At 43.5% G+C, this 25,007-nt stretch overlaps 1 protein-coding gene across 5 annotated transcripts in view; it reads left to right on the plus strand.

Moving 5' to 3' along the window:
• vps8 (VPS8 subunit of CORVET complex) overlaps positions 1-25,007 on the plus strand; it is a 734,009-nt gene that overhangs the window by 474,098 nt on the left and 234,904 nt on the right. For all 5 annotated transcript variants that reach the window (XM_041200655.1, XM_041200658.1, XM_041200657.1 and 2 more), the window contains one exon: positions 13,691-13,860. In XM_041200655.1, coding sequence (XP_041056589.1) covers positions 13,691-13,860 — 170 coding nt within the window. The remainder of the gene's footprint in view (positions 1-13,690; positions 13,861-25,007) is intronic.

The following is a 25,007-nucleotide window of genomic DNA, read 5'->3' on the forward strand; positions in this document are numbered from 1 at the left end:
GTTCTGCAAAGCGGTCACCCAGTCTGCGTTTGGTCTCTCCAATGTAGAGGAAACCGCATTGGGAGCAGTGAATGCTGTAGACTAAATTGAGGGAAGTGCAAATGAAATGCTGCTTCACTTGAAAGGAGGATAGTAAGGAGAGGGGAAGTAAAGGGGCAGGTGTTGCACCTTCTGCGGTTACATGGGAAGGTGCCATGGGAGGGGGTTGAGGTGTAGGGGTTGATGGAGGAGTGGACCAGGGTGTCCCGGAGGGAACGATCCCTGCAGAATGCCGCCAGGGGTGTGAAGGGAAGATGTGTTTGGTGGTGGCATCATGCTGGAGTTGGCGGAAATGGCGGAGGATGATCCTTTGAATGCGGAGGCTGGTGGGGTGATAAGTGAGGACAAGGGGGACCCTATCATGTTTCTGGGAGGGAGGAGAAGGCGTGAGGGCGGATGCGTGGGAGATGGGCCGGACACGGTTGAGGGCCCTGTCAACGACCGTGGGTGGAAAACCTCGGTTTACGAAGAAGGAGGACATGTCAGAGGAATTTTGGAACAGATGTGACGGAGGCGAAGGAACTGAGAGAATGGGATGGAGTCCTTACAGGAAGCGGGGTGTGAGGAGCTGTAGTCGAGGTAGCTGTGGGAGTCGGTGGGCTTGTAATGGATATTGGTGGACAGTCTATCACCAGAGATTGAGACAGAGAGGTCAAGGAAGGGAAGGGAAGTGTCAGAGATGGACCATGTGAAAATGATGGAGGGGGCGAAATTGGAGGCAAAATTAATAAATTTTTCCAGGTTCAGACGAGAGCATGAAGCAGCACCGAAGTAATCATCGATGTACCGGAGAAAGAGTTGTGGAAGGGGGCCGGAGTAGGACCGGAACAAGGAATGTTCCACATACCCCATAAAGAGACAGGCATAGCTGGGGCCCATGAGGGTACCCATAGCCACACCTTTTATTTGGAGGAAGTGAGAGAAGTTGAAGGAGAAATTGTTCAGTGTGAGAACAAGTTCAGCCAGACGGAGGAGAATAGTGGTGGATGGGGATTGTTCGGGCCTCTGTTCGAGGAAGAAGCTAAGGGCCCTCAGACCATCCTGGTGGGGGATGGAGGTGTAGAGAGATTGGACGTCCATGGTGAAGTGGAGGTGGTTGGGGCCAGGGAACTGGAAATTGTTGATGTGACGTAAGGTGTCAGAGGAATCACGGATGTAGGTGGGAAGGGACTGGACAAGGGGAGAGAGAAGGGAGTCAAGATAACGAGAAATGAGTTCCGTGGGGCAGGAACAGGCTGACATGATCGGTCTACCGGGACAGTCCTGTTTGTGGATTTTGGGTAGGAGGTAGAAGCGGGCCATCCGAGGTTGGGAGACTATCAGGTTGGAAGCTGTGGGAGGAAGATCTCCAGAGGAGATGAGGTCAGTAACAGTCCTGAAAACAATGGCTTGATGTTCAGTGTTGGGGTCATGGTCCAGGGGGAGGTAGGAGGAAGTGTCTGCGAGTTGATGCTCAGCTTCTGCGAGGTAGAGGTCAGTGCGCCAGACAACAACAGCACCACCCTTGTCAGCGGTTTTGATGACAATGTCAGGGTTGGATCTGAGAGAATGAATTGCAGTAAGTTCAGAGAGAGACAGGTTAGAGTGGGTGAGAGGAGCAGAGAAATTGAGACGACTAATGTCGCGCCGACAGTTCTCAATGAAAAGATCAAGAGAAGGTAAGAATCCAGAGGGAGGGGTCCAGGTGGAGGGAGAATATTGGAGGTGGTTAAAAGGATCCATTTAACGGGTTAGGGTTAGGGTTACTGCCCCCTTGATAGATTTCTTCCTGACTCCTATTTTTAGCAGCTTCGGCGTTATACAGAATAACATTTCAAAATGGCTTTTCTCGTCACATGCCCTCTCTTCCTGTAGTGATTTCAGAAGGTAATTGATTAGCTGATGTCTGGACTGACCTTGGTTATCATTATGGCCTGAGTGATTAGTATCTTGAATGTTCCAGCCATTATCTCCTGAATGAACTATCCTCCATCTTGATAAGGTAGGAAGAACACCTATATAGGCATTGTCCTGGTAGACTTCCTGTCTCCACTTGATAGGCAGCTTTATGGAAACGCAAATGGTGAAGTCCAGTCCAGTTTCAGTGAATCTTTTGAAGGAGTTCTTGACATCACCAGGTGTGAAATTCTGTAGGAGGTGGGCTTCTCGTGCCTCAATTGTAATTTACATTGGAACCTTCCAAAAACCGACCAGCCTGTAATACCAGACATCAGATGACCTGGCAGTCAGCTGAAGTCAGTGTTTTTGCTTGTTTTTTTATACAAAGTCCTTTTTGAGCAATGCAATATATATTTGATGAGCCAATGAAATTAAAGATTAATATCCCACATGCACATGTCACATCATCGTGATCTGTAGTGCACCATTTTCCTGGCAGCTGCCATGATGCTTTTATTGTGCACTAAACTTCCATTCTCCTCACTCATTGTGCTTGCTGAGGAAGAAGGAGGCTGGCTGTTTGGTGCCAAGGGCATACAGATGACTTTACCCCTTGAATGCAGAGACCAAGAAGTACAATTGACACTCTTACACCTCTGTCGGAGAATTTTAAACAAACCTGCTCCAATTAAATCACGCAGTTACCCCTCGGGTGCTTGATCTGAGGTGACTGCAGGTCTCTACGGGGTAACCTTTGAACAAGGTCTTCCTGTTTGGTTCACTGGGACTCTTCCTGTCAATATATATCTTCTGTCTTCCTCCTGGAGCTCTGCTGTGTGGGACTTTCAGGGGTTTACAGGGCTCAAAGGGCCGAGTGGTCTATTCCTGCTCCTGGTTTGTATGTTCATCTTTTGTAAAAGAGCTCATGCACAATCCTCTTCTGGATGCCGATTGGATAGTTGGCTGCATGATCAGCTGTGGTTGGTTAGCATATCCCCAAGTTGTCTTCCATTGGCTTAACTCTATAAGGTATGCCCATGTTGCTGTGATTACCTGTGTGATTTCAATCAGCCTCTGCTTATTTCAGCTAGTTTGCTGTGATTAACAGTTCTATTCACTTCAGAAGAGCCATTGCAAATTAACAGGTATTGGTGTAATTAGCAAGTATCGCACCTATCCAATTTTCAAATAACAAACGCTGCTCTGAACTCAGAGCCAGTCATTAATCCTTTCCATATAGATTATCCCCATCACACTTGGCTGAATCCTCTCAGGCATCCACATATGGAGGCTGAACTGCATTACAGTCAGACCCATGGGTTAACTAGAGCACTCATCAAGCAAACTATGAAGTTCTCAAGCAACAATTCCATTGCCTGGAGGGGTCTAATAGCATCCTGCAACACAACTGACAGAAAGTGCCCTATCCAATAGCGGATTACTGTTTGCTGCATAACTTCACTATGCAACAGGGACAGGGTAACCCAGGGCGGCACCAACATCTTTCTTTGGAAGCAGTTGATTAAAGAGGGCTTCAGCGGAACAATTCCTGCATTAACAATCATGGCCAACATCTCTCCCAATCCTTCCGGCCTGAAATGGACTGCATTCCCCCAAAGACAAACATTTTGATTAACGTCAACTAACATTGCAGGGTCATCTTTCATTACAGGAACAAACTGTATACAAAAATATTTCACAAATATTTATAATTCTACTGGTTAGAGTTTTAAAGGGAAAGAGCAAGTGCCAGTGCATCTTCGGATTTCTCTCCCCTCAGTCTGTGTGTCATCTGAAGTACTAAGAAAATAGGCAAAGAACTGTAATGCCAAGGATTGACAGTAGCAGTTGTACGCTGTAATACCAAGTTGTTGTGCTGTGTGTGTGAAGGAGAGTTAACTAGAAAGAGGAAAGCAAGTGCTTTAAAGAGCAAGACAGATGTGATTGGGCATCTCACCTTGCCAAATTGTTAAACTTCTTACACTGTAAAAATGTCTGCTGCCATTGACCTATTCAACTGGCTCTCCGTTCGCTGCTGGCTAATTTGGTTGGATGACTGTTGTGCACTGTTGTTCCCCTTGTCTCTGCAAGCTGCACTGGAGAATCTGAGGGCCCTAGATGATGCTGCTTGAATAACCTGCTCCCCACTTACCAACTCTGAAAAGTGTCTATTAAGTGGTAAGCTGCTGTCATGCAGCACATTTCCCATCTTGTCAATCATGAGCTGGCTATAAGATCTTTAATTATGGCCAGCAACTCGCCTGTTGAACGTAAGGAAGACCAGATCACTAAAATTGACTCTCAACCTGCCCGATAAATGCTGGAAACTAAAATTCAGATCACAAAGGGTTTCTGTTGTTATATCCCTTCAGGTCATACAATTGCATGATTAGGTTTTCGAATATATGAGGATGTTCCTGATTAATAAAATATTTGGACCACTTACAGGGTGAACACTGCTGGACCTGAGAGAATACCTATGCTCGACCAGATATTTGTAATAGTTTCTAATGTTGCTATAATTTATACTCTTACTGCAAGTTAATGAAAAACCAAATTGAAGATGGTGATTCAGGCCGATTATTTTCATGGTTCAGTGCTCACTTCATGTGGAGTCAGGATTGGTCGTATCAAAAAAAAATAAGCCATTGGATCTGTTATTTTTTTGCTGCCTACCTTATTAGTACAAACTGACTGATTCAAGATGCCTTCTGGTCTGAAAAACATCCATGCACCTCTACTTCCTGTCACTGAGTCAATTCCATGTCCAGACTATTATTGATTTATTGACATTCAGTCAATTGAGGCTTTAATTACTTTTCAGATGAGTCATTTCAACAAAAAGCTAATTCTTGTCCCGCTTGGATATTGAACACTGACACCCGAAGGTGTGTCTCCACTTTCACCTGTGATGTTGTTGAAAGGCACAACTTACATTTAGTAGACATTAGTAGAATTTTTACCATTTAGACTCTAAATTGAGTTATGCACTAGTCACAGTTGGCATATATTCGAAAACCTAATAGTCAAATTTACTAATCAAATTAATTGATGAGGATTTAGATTGAGTTCTGGATGATGTGTTTTGTTAATGTGATCCACCCGATGGCAAACACTGAACACCTAGGCAACCAAACTGCCAAAACGAAAGTGTAACCTGAAATAGCTTCAATTTGCGTACCAGCATTCGGGTCTGTCACCTTTTTGCTGCCATTATGTTCTCAAACTGGCTGTTTCTAAATCGGTATCTTGATGAATAAGAGTCATCTGAAGAGGAAATCTTGATCATTGAATGAATTAGGACATGTTATTGTTCAGTAAATGTGACTTGGTAGATGATGCCAAATCCACATAATTCCAAAGACCAGAATGTTACTCTTAATTTCCAATCACCAGCATTCTGTCTTTTCTGCTTCTGGAAAGAACTGAAATGCTGATATAACAATAATTTCATTTCAAAGGCACTTTGAGAAATGTCCACACAATGAAGCTCAAATGAATGCAAGAGGCCAGCCAACTGTGACTAGTGCATAATTCAATTTAGAGTAATTATGGCCAGAAAATATTAAAGGCAAAATGCTCAATTGAGGAAGAGCGAATTTCAGTGATTTAAGAAGGGATCCAGCACAGGTAGATTGGAAAAGGCGATTGCAGGGTAACACGGGAATGGAAAGTGACAGTTCAGGAATAAACTAGACATATCCTATTGAAGAATATAGGCAGAGGATCCATGACTATTGCATCCTGGATGACGAAGGGAATAAAAGAAATATGAAACAACAAAAAAAGAGGCGAAAGGCTAATGTCAGGAGCAAGATTCGGTTAATAATCAGGAAAGCTATGGAAAGTACAGGAGGGAATTCAGAAAGTTGATATGGGAAGCAAATAGAAGCAACAATAAAAGATTAGTCATCAACATTAAATCGAACTCCAAAAACGATTTATAAAGTTAAAAATCGCAAGAGGTTAACTGAAGGAAAATTGGGCCTATGTGGACCCAAAGGTAAACCTTTATGTAAAGGCAGTGGCGAGCATGGTTAAGTGGGAACTTTGCATCCGTCTTCACAAAGGAAGCAGATGTTGAGAAGGTTACACTAAAGAGGAGAGGGAGAAGAAGCACAAATAGAAATGGCAGAGGCATTGATCACCATCTTCCAATCCTCATTGGATACAGGAGCATTGTCAGAGGACTAGAGGGTTTCTAATTGTACATCTTTATTCAAGAAATCGGTGAGGAATAAACCAGGAACCTACAGGCCAGTCAGCCGAACATCGGTGGTGGGGAAGTTATAGGGAACCATTACCAGGGACAAAAGAGTCTTTTGTTTGGGAAGGCATGAGTTAATCCAGGAGAGCCAGCACGGATTTTTTAAAGGCTACTCATGTCTGCCTGACTTGATTGAACCATTTGATGAGATAACACAGAAGGTTGATCAAGACGGTGTGGTAGGTGTTGTATTTATGGGACTTGCAGAAGACATTTAATGAAGTGCCACGCAGGAGGCTCATTTAGAAAACGGAAGTTCTCAGAATTGAGACAGAAAGTGGTGGCCTGGATACAGACTGGCTCATTGACAGGAGGCAGAGATGGATGAATGTGTTTTTAGACTGGAAGGTAGTTTGCTGTGGTTTTCCCACAAGGGTCAATTTTTGGGTCCATCACTATTTCCATTTGTATAAATTATTAAGGCTTAGGTGTTGAAACCAGCATTATAAAGTTTGCAGATGATAAGAAAACGTGGTAAAGTAGTAAACAGTTATGAGGATAGTTATAAAGTTCAAGATGACATAGAATAGTAAATTGGAAAGAAGCAAAGCAGAGGACGTTCATTGTGGAGACGTATGAAGGGATGCACTTTGCGAGGGTTAATATACAAAGACGGTGTACTTACTACAAGTGCCACGATTTCTGGGAAAGTCAAGACTTCTCTACTTGGAGCATTAGGGGGCGACCCAATCGAGGTTTTCAAAGTGACAAGAGGTCTTGATAGAGTGGATAAAGAAAAACTATCCCCTCTGGTGAATGCATCAATGAGCAGAGGTCGTAGATTTAAAATCACTGACAAAAAAATCTGGAAGTGAGAATGATTTTTACTCAGAGTTGTCAGGATCCTGAGTGCTGCTACTGACAAGGTGATTGAAGCTGATTTCATAAATAATTTGAAGAGGGATTTGGGTGGTTACTTCATGAGGAATTTGCAGGGTTATGGGCAAAAAGTGGGGATATGGGACTAGGCTCTCAAACAGCCAGCACAGATGCGATGGGCTGAATGGCCTGCTTCTGTGTTGTATGCTTCTGTGCCTTTGTGATTGTAAAAGCAAATAAAGGAAATGAGAAAAACATTTTGAAGTATGCAAATATGCTGACCTACATGCAGTATATTGGGAGTTTGAGGCCTTTTCATTTATTGTTATATTATAAACAGCAAACATCCTTTATCACAGCGCCAGGCCTCTGGCAGAGTATTAAAATGCATTAATGATTTCAGTGTTAATTTGATCCATCTCATTGTAGGGAAGGTAAAATTGCTGCGAGCTGCAGGTATGTCAGAATTAATTTTCTACCAAAAATTCTTCCTAGATCTCTCCTCTAAACAGATTTGTTTTTAAAACAGCAGCCATCTGTTTTTTTGATAATGCATGACTGGTGTGCGTGTGCTGCTGATGTTTGCTATTTGCCACTGGGTTTGATGGAATGCAAGAGTGTTAGTGGTATGACTACACAAAGCAAAGATTTCCCTTAAATAGCCCTTAAAAAAAAGCTGAGTTTCTTTACTACAGTGTGCAACAGCAAGAGAAGTTTTTAAACAAGCTTTGACTATTGTCTGCATCTTCAAAACCTGCTGTAATGTACTTCAACAGTTACACTTTCTTCCAGACGGAATGGAAATGTACAGCATATATAAGGAGATAGTTTGTGTACATGAGCAACGTACCTGCAGGGGTCATGGGAAGTTACTGTACTGTCATTCCGACCTCAATTTCAGTGATACTAATTTCAATTTATAATTCCGTTTGACATGGCCAAACCTCACTCAGTTTTCATTTTGCAATCCCAAGATCAGGGAGAAATTCAGAACCAGAAAGGTTTGTTTAATAATCCCCTTTAAATGTAAATCAATAACGAACCAGTTAAACAGTCAGTCAGGCTGGAGCACCTCTCAGTCACATGCACACCCCGGCATTTCTAAATCAATAAGAGCTTTTTGTGTTCTGTTTTCTGTGCAAAGTGTTTTCCACATTCCGAGTTTCTGAAATCCTGCTTCCTAATACAAAAAGGAATCGGTTATATTGCTATTTGCATTTCATTAAGCAGTATGGCTGTTAATCCTAACTGGCTGCGCATGATGTTAATTTGCAACAGTCGCTCTGCTCATTTTGTGTTAAGCAGTGAAAGCTCTGCTGTGTTTCTTGCTTAACCCCCTGAGTACAGAATTTCCATTGCAAATGTTGATGTACTGCCTAACTCGCATCCTGGCTGCCTTCGAATAAACTAAACCTTTTGATGCTGGATTAGAAACGCTGCTGTGGTAACCAACCGGTGCCAATTTAGGAGCAAGGGAGTCAATTTCAAATTGCTATTTGTTTTATTACTATCTCCTAGAAATAGTTACAGCAACGTACATTAAGTTAATTTGCACCCTTAGTCTGTATATGAGATAGATTATCCTATGACAGTAGAAAAGAGGCATGTCTAAGCTGTGTATACAGAAAAATGAGAGGAAGGAATTACAGAGAGCAAGTAGCACAGGCCTCATAATTGATTGCTACCAGTTTCCATCGTTACATCACACTGTGCCCTAATCGGGTTGCTCATGTTCGTATTCCTCTTTAATATTTTTCTCGTTTAATATCTTCCTACATGAGTTGGAAACACCAAGGGGAAGAGTGTACAGAAATCATAGCACTGCATTCTATATTTCCTTTTATTCACGTGCTTGCTTGTGAACATCCATTAGAGTTGGTGCCGTACACGGGAAACAAAGGACTGCCTCATTGCTTCTCCTTTGAGCCATGAACCCATCGCTGACCCATATCTTTATTCATTCCCTATTAGGTGTAAAAGGCATTTGAAATGCTGGTGAGTAAACATGGATGAGGGCTAAGCATATGGGTGTGAAGGAAATTTGCATTTTTAGGTAAGTGAAGGGGTTGTTTAGGTTTCAAAGGGATGAGAGGATATTTACAACTAATAAGATAAGCAAGGCCAAGCAACGTGCTTATTTTTTCCAAAAGGTACTGACCATATTGGCAACATGAAAGCTTTTTATATTATGGGAAAAGTAAATTTCCAAAGACATATAGAGCAATGAAATTTACAGTTTAAAGAGAGAGAAACATATATAAAGAGGAATGGAAGGCCATGTTGGGAGGCCATGTAAGATCTAAAAGGACTGTGTAAAATAGCCTTGGGGAAGCCTCCAACCACTTTTGCAGAAGTCTGCTGTGTCCAGTAACCAAGGATGGAAGGAAGCCTTTGGGATTCCACTGTTGAGTGGGTGGTATAGTAAACTTGCTGGCTTGCCTAAGTAAATTTAAAATCTATTTTTGGACTGTTGCCTTAAAGGGGGTGTGAAGGTGGGAGACAGTTTAATTAAAAATTCTGAGATTTGTTATAGTATTAAGTAACTGTAATGTTATGTATATGCTTGAAATCTTTTCCTTTGTTAATAAATGTTTTAATTTAGTTTTTAAAATCTCTCACTGCTTCTGAATTCAGTGCCCAACTCTTCTCATAATAAACACAAATTGCAAAACTGCTGTGATAGCTTGGCTAAGCTTCCCTTGTGGATTTAGTCCGCCTGGCACACATCATCTGCCACATCAAAACAGATGATACTACTCGGTAATTAAACATTGTTAAATTTGAGTGCCAACACTAGGCGTTCTAGTGTCAACTCCAGAAAAGGTTTAATGCAGAGTAAACCTCCTTTTGTTCACCCACAATTTACCTTAACCGAAAGCACAAAATAATATCTGAGACATGTTCTGTGTTGTACTTCTGTTACCCACAGGGGCCTTTCTAAACACGATTGCCAATTCATATCAAGTTGTGCGCTAAACCTGCCCTAACAAACAAAGTAACTGCCTGTGCAATAGCTCAACCGATGAATAGCTGAATCAAATAGACGCAGATGAATAGGTTCAGAAGGAACTTAAATTTTAGGTGAGGTTAAATGTTGTGGGCAGTTTGTTTTTTTACCAAAAAATAGTGGAGCTGCTGTGCAGGCTGAGAGCTTATTTGCCTTTTTCCTTCAAGCCAGATCTGGGCCTGTTTCAGGCAGGGCAGAGATCACGTTGCATAAGAGGTAAATCCGGACCAATGTGATCACCGGGACTAGTTTTGATGAGTTGGAGAAGAATTTTCTGGATATTTCCTCTATATGTCTGGGCTTAGACCTCCCCAGAATGGCGGGACCATTTTCGGGGGTGGGGGGGTGGGGAGGCTTCACTGTGAGCCACAGCATTGGCACCTCGCCTCCTGGTTTCACGGCCAATTAGGTATGGTAGACGGGATGATGTGTCCATTCTGTCAAATGAGGAGGGATTACATCACAGAAGGAGGCCATTCGGCCTGTTGCGTCCATGCTGGATTGGCCTCTGGCCTCCAGTGGCAGGCATCTTGACAGCCATTAGCAGTGCATGCCGCCTGCTTCAGTGAGAAGCAGGTCTTGTTCCAGAAGATGACAAATTTCGACCTGACATGATAGCCTGAGCCTCCTGAGGCAATGGTATCAGACATGTCGGCAGCCCTGAGCACCTGCCTGTCGGGCCTGGATTGTGGAGGCCTTGTCTCCTTCCAGCTGGATCTCTGAGTCCATTCCCTCTGCCCTGCGGAGAGACATGTGGCTGCGGAGCAGCTGGCTCTTGCTGGCGTTGTTCCTGTTCCTGTTGGTGATGGTGTGGCTTCTGCTTTTGACCCTCATCTGAGGTGCAAGGTAGAACTGTTCAAGCTGCTCCCTCGCCATGGTGAAGGCTGGCAACAAGGAAGTGCAGCTGAAAGTGAGTGAAGCACAAGACAGATGAAGTGCCTTCCAAGAAGTTGGAATCAACACTCGAGCACTGAGAGCTCTGTCTGAGCGAAGAAGTATAGCCTCTCTTCATGGCCATGACTGGAACTCTTCAGACTAAAGCCTTCCCAGCCTGTCAGTTTTACAGAAAAGCTCTTCCTGCTGTGCGCTCACTTCGGTAACCCTGGTGAGTTGATGAGGGCTCGAAATAGGTGGCCTGGCTGAGCAATCATCACAAGAGGGTTAAAACAGTTCTTAATTGGCTTTTTAATTGCTTACCCAGCAGATCCAATGGGGAGGAGGGGGGTTTCTGTACTTGCCTTCAATCTCCTGCCTCGCATAAACACGGAAGAGGGTGGGATGATGTTGGGATCCCAACCTGATGTCAACGTCAGGGAGTTTAACTCACTTCAGGCACCCACCCTGCCTGCCCTTGGATTCTGTTGGTTGGGGAGTGTAGGTGTTGTGATGCATAAGATAGAAGGAACTGTATGGCTGGATAGGCCAGTAGGTCTTTACCTGCCTTTTATACGTTCAATCCCTACGTTTGCTGAACTTACTCATTTTGGCCGTGGGGTTCACAGATGCAAACCACTAGGCTCAGCATTCCTGGACCTGGAGGAGAAAATTGCCCAGATTTCCTGATTACTACCCTGAGGCCTCTTCTGGAGTGTTTGTGTGTGGACGTTGGGTGACAATATCATTGGTTTCTGATACGACGCCCCTTGCAATTGATCAGCCAGCCAGCACTTAATAATGAATAATGGTAATTTAGTTTTGGAAAGAGGTAGCAACTGTACCCCAGTTTGGAGTCAATTCTAGAGGCCATGAAACTATCCTCTAGTATAAATTCAATTCCTACCACCATAAGAGGAAGGAATAAGATTGGTGAAGGAAACTGGTTTTCACTGGGGAACTCTCTGCTTTTCCAAGGATTTGAATTTGACACCAGGGCGGAAAATGCTGGGGGTGTACCCAGCAGGTCAGACAGCACTGGCAGAGAGAAAGAAACAAGTTAATGATCTTCCCTCATTGAGTTCTGATAAAGGGTCACTGACCTGAAACACGAACTCTGTTTCTCCCTCCACAGATGCTGCCTGACCTGCTAGCCATTTCCAGCATTCCCTGTTTTTATTTCAGATTTCCAGCATCTGCAGTACTTTGCTTTTGTGTTGAGCTCGGAAATTAGAGCTTAGTTGTCTGGGAAACTGGCCATGTGTGTAGGATTAACTTTCGGAAAAGAGGAGAACACTCATTTATTGTTGTAGAAGGATTTCTTTTCACCGTGGACGATTCTGTTATTTGCATTTTATGTTACTGGTGAAACCCAACAGCAATGCGTATAGAACAACGCAAAAACAAAACTACCTGGAAAAACTCAGCCGGTCTGGCAGCATCTGCGGAGAGGGGCACAGTTAACGTTTCGAGCCCGAAAGACTCTTCAACAGCACTAAGGAAAAATAGAAAAGAGGTGAAATATAAGCTGGTTTAAGGGAATAGAACAATGATTGTGCGTGTGTCTGGCTGCATAGTTTCAGTTCAGTATTCCTAATTATGGATTCCAATCCTATTGTTGACTAGCAGTAATTACTTAGGGTCCTTTGTAGAGGGCCTGACAATGATAAAACATTCCGATTCTATATGAGTAGCAGAATTGTCCGCATTGTGTACTAGAATTTAGCCATTTGGGTAATTGCATTAACTGTAATGGTAAGGAATTTGGCTTAATAACACACCCATTAACAAGAGATATTGAAACCTCTGCAGGAACAATGCAGCTTGCTCTTGGTAGAATGTACATTTCTATTGTTCTCCTGCACTATTGTTTTCAGATAGAGAAAAATATCTACTTCAGTCATCATGTGATCCCATCAGCTGAAACAGATCGAGCCGGAGGCAACTCTATTAACCCCTTAATTACAAAATGCCTCATAAAGGCTTTACTGACTCAGATTAAACAAAGTATTAAACAAACTATCCAAGGTAGGACATACACAGTAAATGGTAGGGCACTGAGGAGAGCGGAGGAACAAAGGGATCTGGGAGTTCAGATACATAATTCCCTGAAAGTGGCATCACAGGTAGACAGGGTTGTAAAGAAAGCTTTTGGCCTACTGGCCTTCATAAATCAAAGTATTGACTATAGGAGTTGGGATGTTATGGTGAGGTTGTATAAGACATTGGTGAGGCCAACTTTGGAGTATTGTGTGCAGTTCTGGTCGCCTAACTCCAGGAAGGATATCAGTAAGATTGAGAGAGTGCAGAGAAGATTTACTAGGATGTTGCCGGGTCTTAAGGAGTTGAGTTACAGGGAAAGATTAAACAGGTTAGGACTTTATTCCTTGGAGCGTAGAAGAATGAGGGGAGATATGATAGAAGTTTACACAATTATGAGGGGTATAGACAGAGTAAATGCGGGTAGGCTCTTTCCACTTAGATTAGGAGAGATAAACACGAGAGGACATGGCTTTAGGGTGAAAGAGGAAAGGTTTAGGGGGAACATTAGGGGGAACTTCTTCGCTCAGAGAGTGGTGAGAGTGTAGAAGGGCCGAATGGCCTATTTTCTGTGCTGTAGTGTTCTATGGTTCTATTACCCTCACTGTACAATCAATCCTTAAAATCCCAAATTACATCTCATCAATAATTAAAATCCAGCTCATTCCAAATTCATGATTGAAGGAGGAGAGCACATTGGCAGAGGGGCAGTGAGTGGCAGTGACACAATTGCACAGTAATGAATTGCTCTTTTTCTGCTTTTACAGACACTGCTGGAGACCACAACCAACCTCCTGAACCATGACCTCCATTGGTCACTGTGCAACCTGCGTGGTGCAGTTAGTAGGGGATTGAACCCCAAACAGGAACACTGCAGTGTCTGCCTACAGCAGTATAAAAGGAGACAAGAAGGCATAGAGGAAGTCATCGTTTTCAGGTAAGTTCAACCTGAAAACAGCTACTTACATCCCATTGCTAATCTTTGTCAATTGTCAACCCTTTTTTTTTAATGCCTTCTTAATTCCAAAGGACTCCTGTTAAGATATTCCCCTTTGTTACAAACACACAGTTTATAAAATTGTTATATGTTGGGACTAACTCTTTCTGGTATAATGGAGTAATGCAGGAGGTCAGGTGACCTGCTTCAAACTCTGCCCAACAGCAAGTTGTGTGGCTTTGTTGCTATGGCGACAAATGGGGCCCAGGTCAAGAGGCTTGCTGAGGAGGTACAAGATGTTCACACTTGTTGACAATGCTAAGAGCAGCTGTGCTCACTGTGGGTAGGCTGTTTGTCTCTGAGGGCCCCAGGGAGGTGTTAGGAGTGTCAGATTTTATAAATGGCTATGTAATCTGTTGTCTGTCTAACTCCAAGATAGAATGGAGTTAGGGGTCTAGGAGATAGCTAATTAGCAGTAGTACCTGGATACACATTGGCACGGAGTTGAGCTTTGAGAGGAGAAAAGTCCATAGAAAGCCCTTGTAGTATTGGGTTAAAGGGTTCCTAACATATCAGTGAACCTGTCAGAGACAGGTCAGTCTGCAGCTATCTGAGAGGTAGAGAGAAGGAGATAGAGGCAACTAGTCCTGCACCTGAAGCAGAGAATTTGCTGACCCTCTTGTTTACCACACAGAATGTGGATGGGAGCTCGTGCTCGGATTGAAGACACCGAGTTTGTGAGTTTTTAAAAGAGGCTGGAAGATTTTGCCTATCTTGTGCCAGAGTGTAACCCTCACAATAAAAGCCAGTTCTTGGATTAGAAGTTACACAGCTGGGAAAGGGAAAAGGGAGCAAGTCATCGGGAGCTGAGAATAGGATTGGCTACTTAAGGAACAGCGTAAACCATAACCATAGCGAGAAATCTGCAGCTGTGCTAAAAGTTAAACAGGAAGTTTCTTTTCTGTAGTTTAGAATATAAGTTGCCTACAAAGTAGTGTTTAGTTAATGTTGCTTTTAGCTTGTTTGTCACAGTAAAGGTCTTAAAACTTGAAAGCCTGCTGTGTGATCCTTTCAGACGGTCACTGGAAATTCAAATATCTTCTTAAAAGTTATCGGTTTCTGGAGATCAAAAAACTTTGCTTTGCATTTTTTCCTTTCAATGACATTTAAGTTTGTCCTGCCAAGCGGAGAGGAACCCGTTGAGTAATGCTGACAAACACTGTTCGAATGAATACACAGAGAAGAGTCACAGTGATATAGTAAATATTGCATGTCAAGAGCAAGCAGCTGTCTGTTTAGAAGAATCCTTAAAAAACAGCTCTAGCAAAGGAGAAATCAAGCAAAAGCTGTACTTCTAAAAATTGGAGTTAAAGTGATTGCATTTTTCCACTAGTTTGAAGAATCTCATTCTGTATGTTTTTTTTTATGCAACAGCTGCTTTAACTCTTAAGGAGCTGCTCTTTTCGTACAAAAAAAATGTTTGGTTATAATGGCAGAATTGCTGGTATCATTCTTGTGGCAACATTGACCTCTTCAAGTGATAATGCCTGTCGCCAGTCGACATTAATGTGCCACCTCTACATGGGTTTACAGATACTTTATCATTAAAATACTCTCCCAGACAAATATATTTAAAAGTGACGATTGTTTTAAAATAAATGGAAAAGCTGATTTTAAATGTGCAGAAGGAAGCACTCTAGGCTGTAGTTTGGCAGGAAGCTTAGGTCTGCACTTTTCTTTGTGATTCTGTGATTAATTGCTACAGGAGTGATATTGCATTATGTTGAAACTGAGCACTTTTATATACTAGTACCAGCAGCCTGTTTAAATGTACAACCTATCCTTGATATCAACTTTGTCATCAACGTCTTTCTCAATTAACAACTTTTACACGATGGGATAGGAAGATTTGGTGAGAATTGTCCTTGTTTCCAGTTAGCTAATATTTTCAGCTATGAAGAGAATCAGTCGTCGCCGGGAAAGAGAAAATCCATGAGGCACGTTATTTTGTTGTAATAACATCACTCACGAGCAAATCAATGATGATTTTACCATGTATTTTGAAGTAGTTGGAGTCATTGTATTGCACGTTAAGGCAAACAGGTTTTGACAAGGACCTATGTCAGGATTGGACCAATGTTAACTTTAGGTAGGTTTTGGGTGGGTGGGTAACAGTGAGATAAAAACAAAAAGATAAAAACAAAAAACTGCGGATGCTGGCTTCTGACTAGGCACTTTACAGCCTTCCGGACTGAATATTGATTCAACAACTTTAGATCTTGAACTCCCTCCTCCATCCCCACCCCCTTTCTGTTTCTTCCCTCTTCCTTTTGTTTTTTCCAATAACTTATATAGATTTTTCATTTCCCACCTATTTCCATTATTTTTAAATATTTTATGCCCCCCCCACCCCCACTAGAGCTATACCTTGAGTGCCCTACCATCCATTCTTAATTAGCACATTCGTTTAGATAATATCACCACCTTCAACACCTCTGTGTTCTTTTGTTCTTTTGTCTGTGACATCTTTTGAGTATCTGCTCCTATCACTGCTTGCTTGTCCCTACAACCACACCATCCCCCCTCCACTTCTCTCTCTCTCACCCCCCCCCCCCCCCCCCCCCCCACAACACACACCTTAAACCAGCTTATATTTCACCCCTCTCCTTAGATTCGCTCAGTTCAGTTCTGTTGAAGGGTCATGAGGACTTGAAACGTCAACTCTTTTCTTCTCCGCCGATGCTGCCAGACCTGCTGAGTTTTTCCAGGCAATTCTGTTTTTGTTTTGGGTAACAGCGAGAGTTAGAAACTCACCCCCTGCTCCGGATGATTTGACCCTTGGCATCGTTTAACTCCTGCCCGACCAATTCCCCCCACCACCCCCCCCCACCAATCCTGAGCAGAACGTCGACAGGAAGAGGCAGGAAAGAACATGGCTCACCGGCTGCCTACCTATACCAGTTAGCTGGGAGGGTCGCTCGCGGGCCTGTCTCCCACAGGGGTCTCACGATTGGGAAAAGGATGGTGAGGATGTGACAGGAGATGCCTCAGTTTTGCTTGTTGGGGTCCAGGGAAGCAGCCCTGCTCTTCCCTGATCCCGCAAGGAAAGCTTAAAAAAAATAACCTGATCTGCTTGTTCCCCCTCGGAGTCTGACTTCTCTTCCCTGCTGTCTTTACCTGGTGGGATAGTCACTGCGACTCCCTCAGGACATTGAGTTAAAATTGCAAATTGGGTTCCAGGTCCATGACATGAGGCCCCCTACTGATTTGGGCAGGCGTCCTTTCTGCCTCCTCACCACAACAGATTCAATCCAAAAAGGCCCAGCTCCCAGCAGCTCCCAGGTGGCAAAGTAACCTGGTTGGCTTTTCACTACCCACCTGCCCAGTTTCTGTCAGATGGGTAGGTTAAAGTGGTCCCAAGGTCTTGTCATTCATGAATAGAAGTCTCTTCATGGGCTGCAGTTATGGAACCTTCCTGGAAGAACATGTTGGTATTGCATCTTGAGAAAGGCAAGAGTTAAGCTAACTAGAGAAGGCGACCATGAGAGAAATCAGCTGGGAAATTGATTAAGCAATCAACATGTACACAGCAATGATATATCATAAGTGAGATGAGCTCCTAATGACTGCACAAGTGGATCAGTGGAATATGTTGCACTCTGATAACACACAACTTATTTTAATGTAGCACTTGGAGTGAATGAATGGGGAAATCATCTTCCAGTGTCAGGCCAATGTTTAGCTTGATTTGTGATAAGAGTTACATGACAGGTTGCTGCTGCCTTACCAATCTGGTAAATTTAAAGATGTTGAAAGACTTAGCCAAGCTGAGTGAAGCAGAAGGTTCAGGTTGCTTTCCCCCTGATATCACCAAGTTACGTTCCATTTATTTAACGCACATGTGTAATTCATAGTGCCATGTGATGGAAAGCCCTTATCTCAAATTTATTTTATATACATCAGGCAATTTTTGACTGAATGGCTCCCTGAGAACTACCAGCAGGAGAAAAGGATGCAGAAAACTATGTGCTCACTCTCAACATCAGCTTGTGCCAGACAGAACCAAGCACTGCTTAGTTTTCTGTGACACCAGTGTCATAAGAAAAATCCATTGCAACAACACATGTACAGTATAATATTCATATACTTTCTCAAAGCAGCTTTTATGCAGTGAGGCACAAAGATGAGAGAATTGCCCGTGTTTCAGTTTAGATGATGTTTCTATTTATAAAGGGAATCGGTTTTCTTTGCAAATAGAGAGAAAATCATAAGGAGCCACATTGTTCTAGTTGCAGCAACATTCTGACGAGTTAACACCATCTTTTTGAACATTTTTTTTCATGGGATCGGAATGTTACCGTCAAAGTTTGTTGCCCATCCCTAATTGCCCTTGAACTGACCAGTTTCCTCGGCCATTTCAGGGGTTAGTTAAGAGTCAACCACATTACTGTGGGTCTGGGGTCACATGTAGACCAGACCAGGTCAGATCAAGGGCGTTAGAGAACCAGATGGGTTTTTACAATAATCGATGATAGCTGTCATGGTCACCATTACTGAGACTAGCTTTATATTCCAGATTTATTAATTTAATTTAAATTCCACCAGCTGCTGGGGTGGGATTTGAACCCGTGTCCCCAGAACCCTAACCCTAATCCTAACCCTAATGCATTAGCCTGGGCCTCTGGATTACTAAACAAGTGACATTACTACTACGCCACCATCTCCTCCTCATTTCATGGTCAATAAACAGCAAAAAGGTAACTTATGCAACTCCTTTGCAGTCCGGGTACTAATGTGTAGAATTCTTGCTGCTTTGGAGACAGGTAGCTCGTTAATCTGACCAAACTATCACGACTAAATCAAACACATGCACTAAAGCAGGTACACTGCATAGGAAGTAATGAAACATTAATATATTTAATTGTAAAGTTCACATATGCTTTTTTTTTATTATTAAGCATTGTATTGAACATGTTCCTATTTGACTCAGTGTGCCAGTTGCTTGCCCTGCCACTGACTACCTCAGCCAATGGGTTTTACAGTAAGTCACAGTTAGAGTTGGGACTTTGGCTCCAATTTTAATTCCAGATGGGTGAACAGGTTTAGCTGGGAACTCACCTGCAGGTAAAATATGGACAATGAGCTATTTTTAACGCCATTTGTGCACAGTCACTTCCCTCACATTGTTCTAAAATAAGTTGCCAGTTTTACATTTTCTTTGGTGTTAGTTGCAGGAGGAATATTGTCCAAGACACAAAGAGGACTCCCTGTTGTTGTTTGAATAATACCAGGGGATCTTAGAGTGTATAGACAATAGCCCATCTTCAATGAATGGGGAAACCAATAATGTGAAAGAGTTAGGAAGCCTATCCCTACATGTTAAGGTGCTAAGTTAAGAAGTTAAGATGCAGAAGTGGAGCGTAGTGGATGAAATGTAAATCTTTAATAACAAAAAAAAAATAAAATTGTTGGGGGAAAAAAACAATGGAACATTTTTGAAAATTGTCCTTCTGTACTGAACTATTTTTGGAAGTACTGCCTGTGTTGTCAATTGATGAAAGATTTCCACACAAACACTATTTCCATCTAGCTGTCAACAGCAATAAGTCTCGCATACGTGCCATGATCGAGTGATCCTAATCATTTTTTGTTTGGGTATCTCTCCTTAAAAGATTCAAGACTGTGTGTGACAAACCAGCACTCCATCAAAGTGGAATATTAGAAACCATATATCTGACTGGCTGACAGAAAACAGATCAGTGGATGTCAACTGCTGTTCCATTAACTTAAAGATAACGTCAATGGGTTACTTATTTTCTGACCATTTCCCCAGAGAAACCAATAAAACAAGGAGCTGATGAAGTGGTTGTTTACATATAGACGGCAAAGCAATTGATATTTACATCCTACTAACCCATAAATTTTAATCAAACAATCCATCCTTTATTTTATTAATTCCATTTCAGGGATTCATTTAATTATATTGTTCTTTATTTTTTTCAAACTTCAGCCCACATGGCTCCTTACGCCCATGTTTGGACTGGGGAAGGTTTATCTTGTCTTCCTGACCTGGGCTGAGGGACATTATTGGCTGCCACTTACTTTATATTTTCATGAAATGCGAAGCATATTGGGATCATCAGCAGAACATTACTAAGTTTTGTGCTTCTGTGCTGCATCCCATTGGATTATTGTAATAATAGTGAATCATCACATCCTTATTGTTTAATTAGCAATCCACGAATAAAACCGCAAAGCCCGGAAGTGTGATTTTTGTGATTTCACATGGTGCAAATTTGTTAGCAAGTAATTCATGATGGAAAAAAAACACATTGTCCAATTTTTGTTTCAAAACTATTAACACTCGGTTTGAAATTGCTACATTAGCTGATTTTAATCTTTTAGCATTGACTAGGGGGGGGCTTAAAAAGCTGCCCAATCAACAGAGCAGAGAAAAAGGACTGGAATGCCGCCTCACGGTCATATTTTAGGATTTCTCTGTTGTCTCCCACGAGAAGCCAAAATACAACTTTACAGTAAATTCCTGGTGCCCACTTGAGCTGTTATTTTTGATTCATTCATGGGATGTGGGCGTCGCTGGCTGGGCCAGCATTTATTGCCCATCACTAGTTGCCCTTGAGAAGGTGGTGATGAGCTACCTTCTTGAACCGCTGCAGCCCATGTGGTGTACGTACACCCACAGTGCTGTTAGGGAGGGAGTTCCGGGATTTTGACCCAGCGACAGTGAAGGAACGGATATATTTCCAAGTCAGGATGGTGAGTGACTTGGAGGAGAACTTCCAGCTGGTGGTGTTCCCATCTATCTGCTGCCCTTGTCCTTCTAGATGGTAGAGATCGTGGGTTTGGAAGGTGCTGTCTAAGGAGCCTTGGTGAATTCCTGCAGTGCATCTTGTAGATGGTACACACTGCTGCTACTGTGCGTCAGTGATGGAGGGAGTGAATGTTTGTGGATGTGGTGCCAATCAAGTGGGCTGCTTTGTCCTGGATGGTGTTGAGCTTCTTGAGTGTTGTTGGAGCTGCATTCATCCAGGCAAGTGGGGAGTATTCCATCACACTCCTGACTTGTGCCTTGTAGATGGTGGACAGGCTTTGGGGAGTCAGGAGGTGAGTTACTCACTGCAGGATTCCTAGCCTCTGATCTGCTCTTGTAGCCACAGTATTTATATGGCTAGTCCAGTTCAGTTTCTGGTCAATGGTAACCCCCAGGATGTTGATAGTGGGTGATTAGGTGATGCTAATGACATTGAACGTCTCTCTTGTTGGAGATGGTCATTGCCTGACACTTGTGTGGTGCGAATGTTACTTACCACTTGTCATCCCAAGCCTGGATATTGTCCAGGTCTTGCCGCATTTGGACATGGACTGCTTCAGTACCTGAGGAGTTGTGAATGGTGCTGAACATTGTGCACTCATCAGTGAACATCCCCACTTCTGACCTTATGATGGAAGGAAGGTCATTGATGAAGCAGCTGAAGATGGTTGGGCCTAGGACACTACCCTAAGGAACTCCTGCAGTGATGTCCTGGAGCTGAGATGACTGACCTCCAACAACCACAACCATCTTCCTTTGTGCTCGGTATGACCCCAACCAGCAGACTGTTTCCCCTTGATTGCCATTGACTCCAATTTTGCTGGGGCTCCTTGATGCCACATTTGGTCAAATGCTGCCTTGATGTCAAGGGCAGACACTCTCACCTCACCTCGGGAGTTCAGCTTTTTTGTCCATGTTTGAACCAAGGCTGTAATGAGGTCAGGAGCTGAGTGGCCCTGGTGGAACCCAAACTGGGCATCAGTGAGCAGGTTACTGCTAAGCAAGTGCCGCTTGACAGCACTGTTGATGACCCCTTCCATTACTTTACTGACGATAGAGAGTAATTGGCCGGGTTGGATTTGTCCTGCTTTTTGTGTACAGGACATACCTGGGCAATTTTCCACATAGCCGGGTAAGATGCCAGTGTTGTAGCTGTACTGGAACAGCTTGGCTAGGGGTGCGGCAAGTTCTGGAGCACAAGTCTTCAGCACTATTGCCGGAATATTGTCAGGGCCCATAGCCTTTGCACTATCCAGTGCCTTCAGCCGTGTCTTGATATCATGTGGAGTGAATTGAATTAGCTGAAGACTGACATCTGTGATGCTGGGGACCTCTGGAGGAGGCTGAGATGGATCATTCACTCTGCACTTCTGGCTGAAGATTGTAGTAAATGCTTCAGCCTTATCTTTTGCATTGATGTGCTGGGCTCCCCCATCATTGAGGATGGGGATATTTGTGGAGCCTCCTCCTCCAGTGAGTTGTTTAATTGTCCATCACCATTCACAACTGGATGTGGCAGGACTGCAGAGCTTAGATCTGATCTGTTGGTTGTGGGATCACTTAGCTCTGTCTATCACTTGCTGCTTATGCTGTTTGGCACACAAGTAGTCCTGTGTTGTAGCTTCACCAGGTTGACACCTCATTTTTAGGTATGCCTGGTGCTGCTCCTGACATGCCTTCCTGCACTCTTCATTGAACCAGGGTTGATCCCCTGGCTTGATGGTAATGGTAGAGTGGGGGATATGCTGGGCCATGAGGTTACAGATTGTGTTTGAGTACAATTCTGCTGCTGCTGATGGCCCACAGCACCTCATGGATGCCCAGTCTTGAGTTGCTAGATCTGTTTGAAATCTATCCCATTTAGCATGGTGGTAGTGCCACACAACACGATGGAGGGTATCCTCAATGTGAAGGTGGGACTTCGTCTCCACCATGACTGCGCGGTGGTCACTTCCACTGATACTGCCATGAACAGATGCATCCGCAGCAGGCAGGTTGGTGAGGATGAGGTCAAGTATGTTTTTCCCTCGTGTTGGTTCCCTCACCACCTGTCACAGACCCAGTCTAGCAGCTATGTCCTTTAGGACTCAGCCAGCTCGGTCAGTAGTGGTGCTACCGAGCCACTCTTGGTGATGGACATTGAAGTCCCCCATCCAGAGTACATGCTGCACCCTTGCCACCCTCAATGCTTCCTCCAAGTGATGTTCAACATGGAGGAAGCACTGATTCATCAGCTGAGGGAAGGGTGTACGTGGTAATCAGCAGGAGGTTTCCTTGCCCATGTTTGACCTGATACCATGAGACTTTATGGGGCCCAGAGTTCATGTTGAGGACTCCCAGGACAACTCCCTCCCGACTGTATACCACTGTGTCACCACCACCTCTGCTGAGTCTGTCCTGCTGGTGGGACAGGACATACCCAGGGATGGGGATGGTGGTGTCTGGGACATTATCTGTAAGGTATGATTCCATGAGGATGACTATGTCAGGCTGTTGCTGGACTAGTCTGTGAGACAGCTCTCCCAGTTTTGGTAAGGAGGACTTACGTTGTCAACAGGGCTGAGGTTGCCGTTGTTATTTCTGGTGCCTAGGTCGATGCCGGGTGGTCCATCTGATTTTGTTCCTTTTTTGTGACTTTGTAGTGGCTTGATACAGCTGAGTAGCTCGCTCGGCCATTTCAGAGGGTATTTAAGAGTCAACCACATTGCTGTGGGTCTGGAGTCACATGTAGGCCAGACCGGGTAAGGACAGCAGATTTCCTTCCCTGAAGGACATTAGTGAACCAGATGGACTTTTACAACAATCAACAATGGTCTCATGGTCATCATTAAGAGTTTTAATTTTTTATTTTTTTTTTAAATTTTAAAATTAGTTTTTTATTGAATTCTAATTCCACCATCTGCCATGGTGGGATTTGAACCCAGGTCCCCAGAGCATTACCCTAGGTCTCTGGATCACTAGCCCAGTGACAATACCACTACTCCATCGCCTCCTAGGCTGCATTGAAGCTTTTTATTCTGAGATTGGAATTGGGTCCCTTCTCAGCACTTCCCTTTGTGAGTCTGAGCAGCACAGAATCACAGTGCAGAAGAGGCCCTTCGGCCCATCGAGTCTGCACCGACACGTGAGAAACACCTGACCTACCTACCTAATCCCATTTACCAGCACTTGGCCCATAGCCTTGAATGTTATGATGTGCCAAGTGCTCATCCAGGTACTTTTTAAAGGATGTGAGGCAACCCGCCTCCACCACCCTCCCAGGCAGCGCATTCCAGACCCTCACCACCCTCTGGGGAAAAAAGTTTTTCCTCACATCCCCCTTAAACCTCCTGCCCCTCACCTTGAACTTATGTCCCCCTCGTGACTGACCCTTCAACTAAGGGGAACAGCTGCTCCCTATCCACCCTGTCCATGCCCCTCAAATTCTTGTACACCTCGATCAGGTCGCCCCTCAGTCTTCTCTGCTCCATCGAAAACAACCCAAGTCTATCCAACCTCTCTTCATAACTTAAATGTTTCATCCCAACCAACACCCTGGTGAATCTCCTCTGCACCCCCTCCAGTGCAATACATCCTTCTTATAATGTGGTGACCAGAACTGCACACAGTACTCCAGCTGTGGCCTCACCAAGGTTCTATACAACTCCAACATGACCTCCTTACTTTTGTAATCTATGCCTCAATTGATAAAGTCAAGTGTCCCAAATGCCTTTTTCACCACCCCACTAACATGCCCCTCTGCCTTCAGAGATCTATGGACACACACGCCAAGGTCCCTTTGTTCCTCAGAACTTCCTAGTGTCATGCCGTTCATTGAATACTTCCTTGTCAGAATACAGATCAGCTTTGATCTCTGATCATGTTAGCTGATGTCAGCTGGCATGGAGATTGGGAGCAATCAATTAGAGTTGCCACTCCTGATCTCCAGCCAATAATTTTTAGTGGAACTTGTGTGTTTAGCATCATAATTGGTTGCACATGAAAAGTGCATCTATAATCAAACTGTGCTTGGCCTAAATAGCCAAGTGGTTATGGTACTGGGTTTGTAACCCCAAGATCAAACGTTCAAATCTCACAATGGCAAACTATGAAACAATGTAACTTCATCTGAAACAGATGGAAACGGGTTTATTCAAAAAAAAAGAGTATCAAGAGTTCAAATCTCACAATGGCAAACTATGAAACAATGTAACTTCATCTGAAACAGATGGAAACAGGTTTACTCAAAAGAGTATCAAGAGTTCAAATCTCACAATGGCAAACTATGAAACAATGTAACTTCATCTGAAAACAGATGGAAATGGGTTTGTACTCT

This window comes from Carcharodon carcharias, chromosome 12, assembly GCF_017639515.1.
Source record: "Carcharodon carcharias isolate sCarCar2 chromosome 12, sCarCar2.pri, whole genome shotgun sequence".
Classification (NCBI taxonomy): domain Eukaryota; kingdom Metazoa; phylum Chordata; class Chondrichthyes; order Lamniformes; family Lamnidae; genus Carcharodon; species Carcharodon carcharias.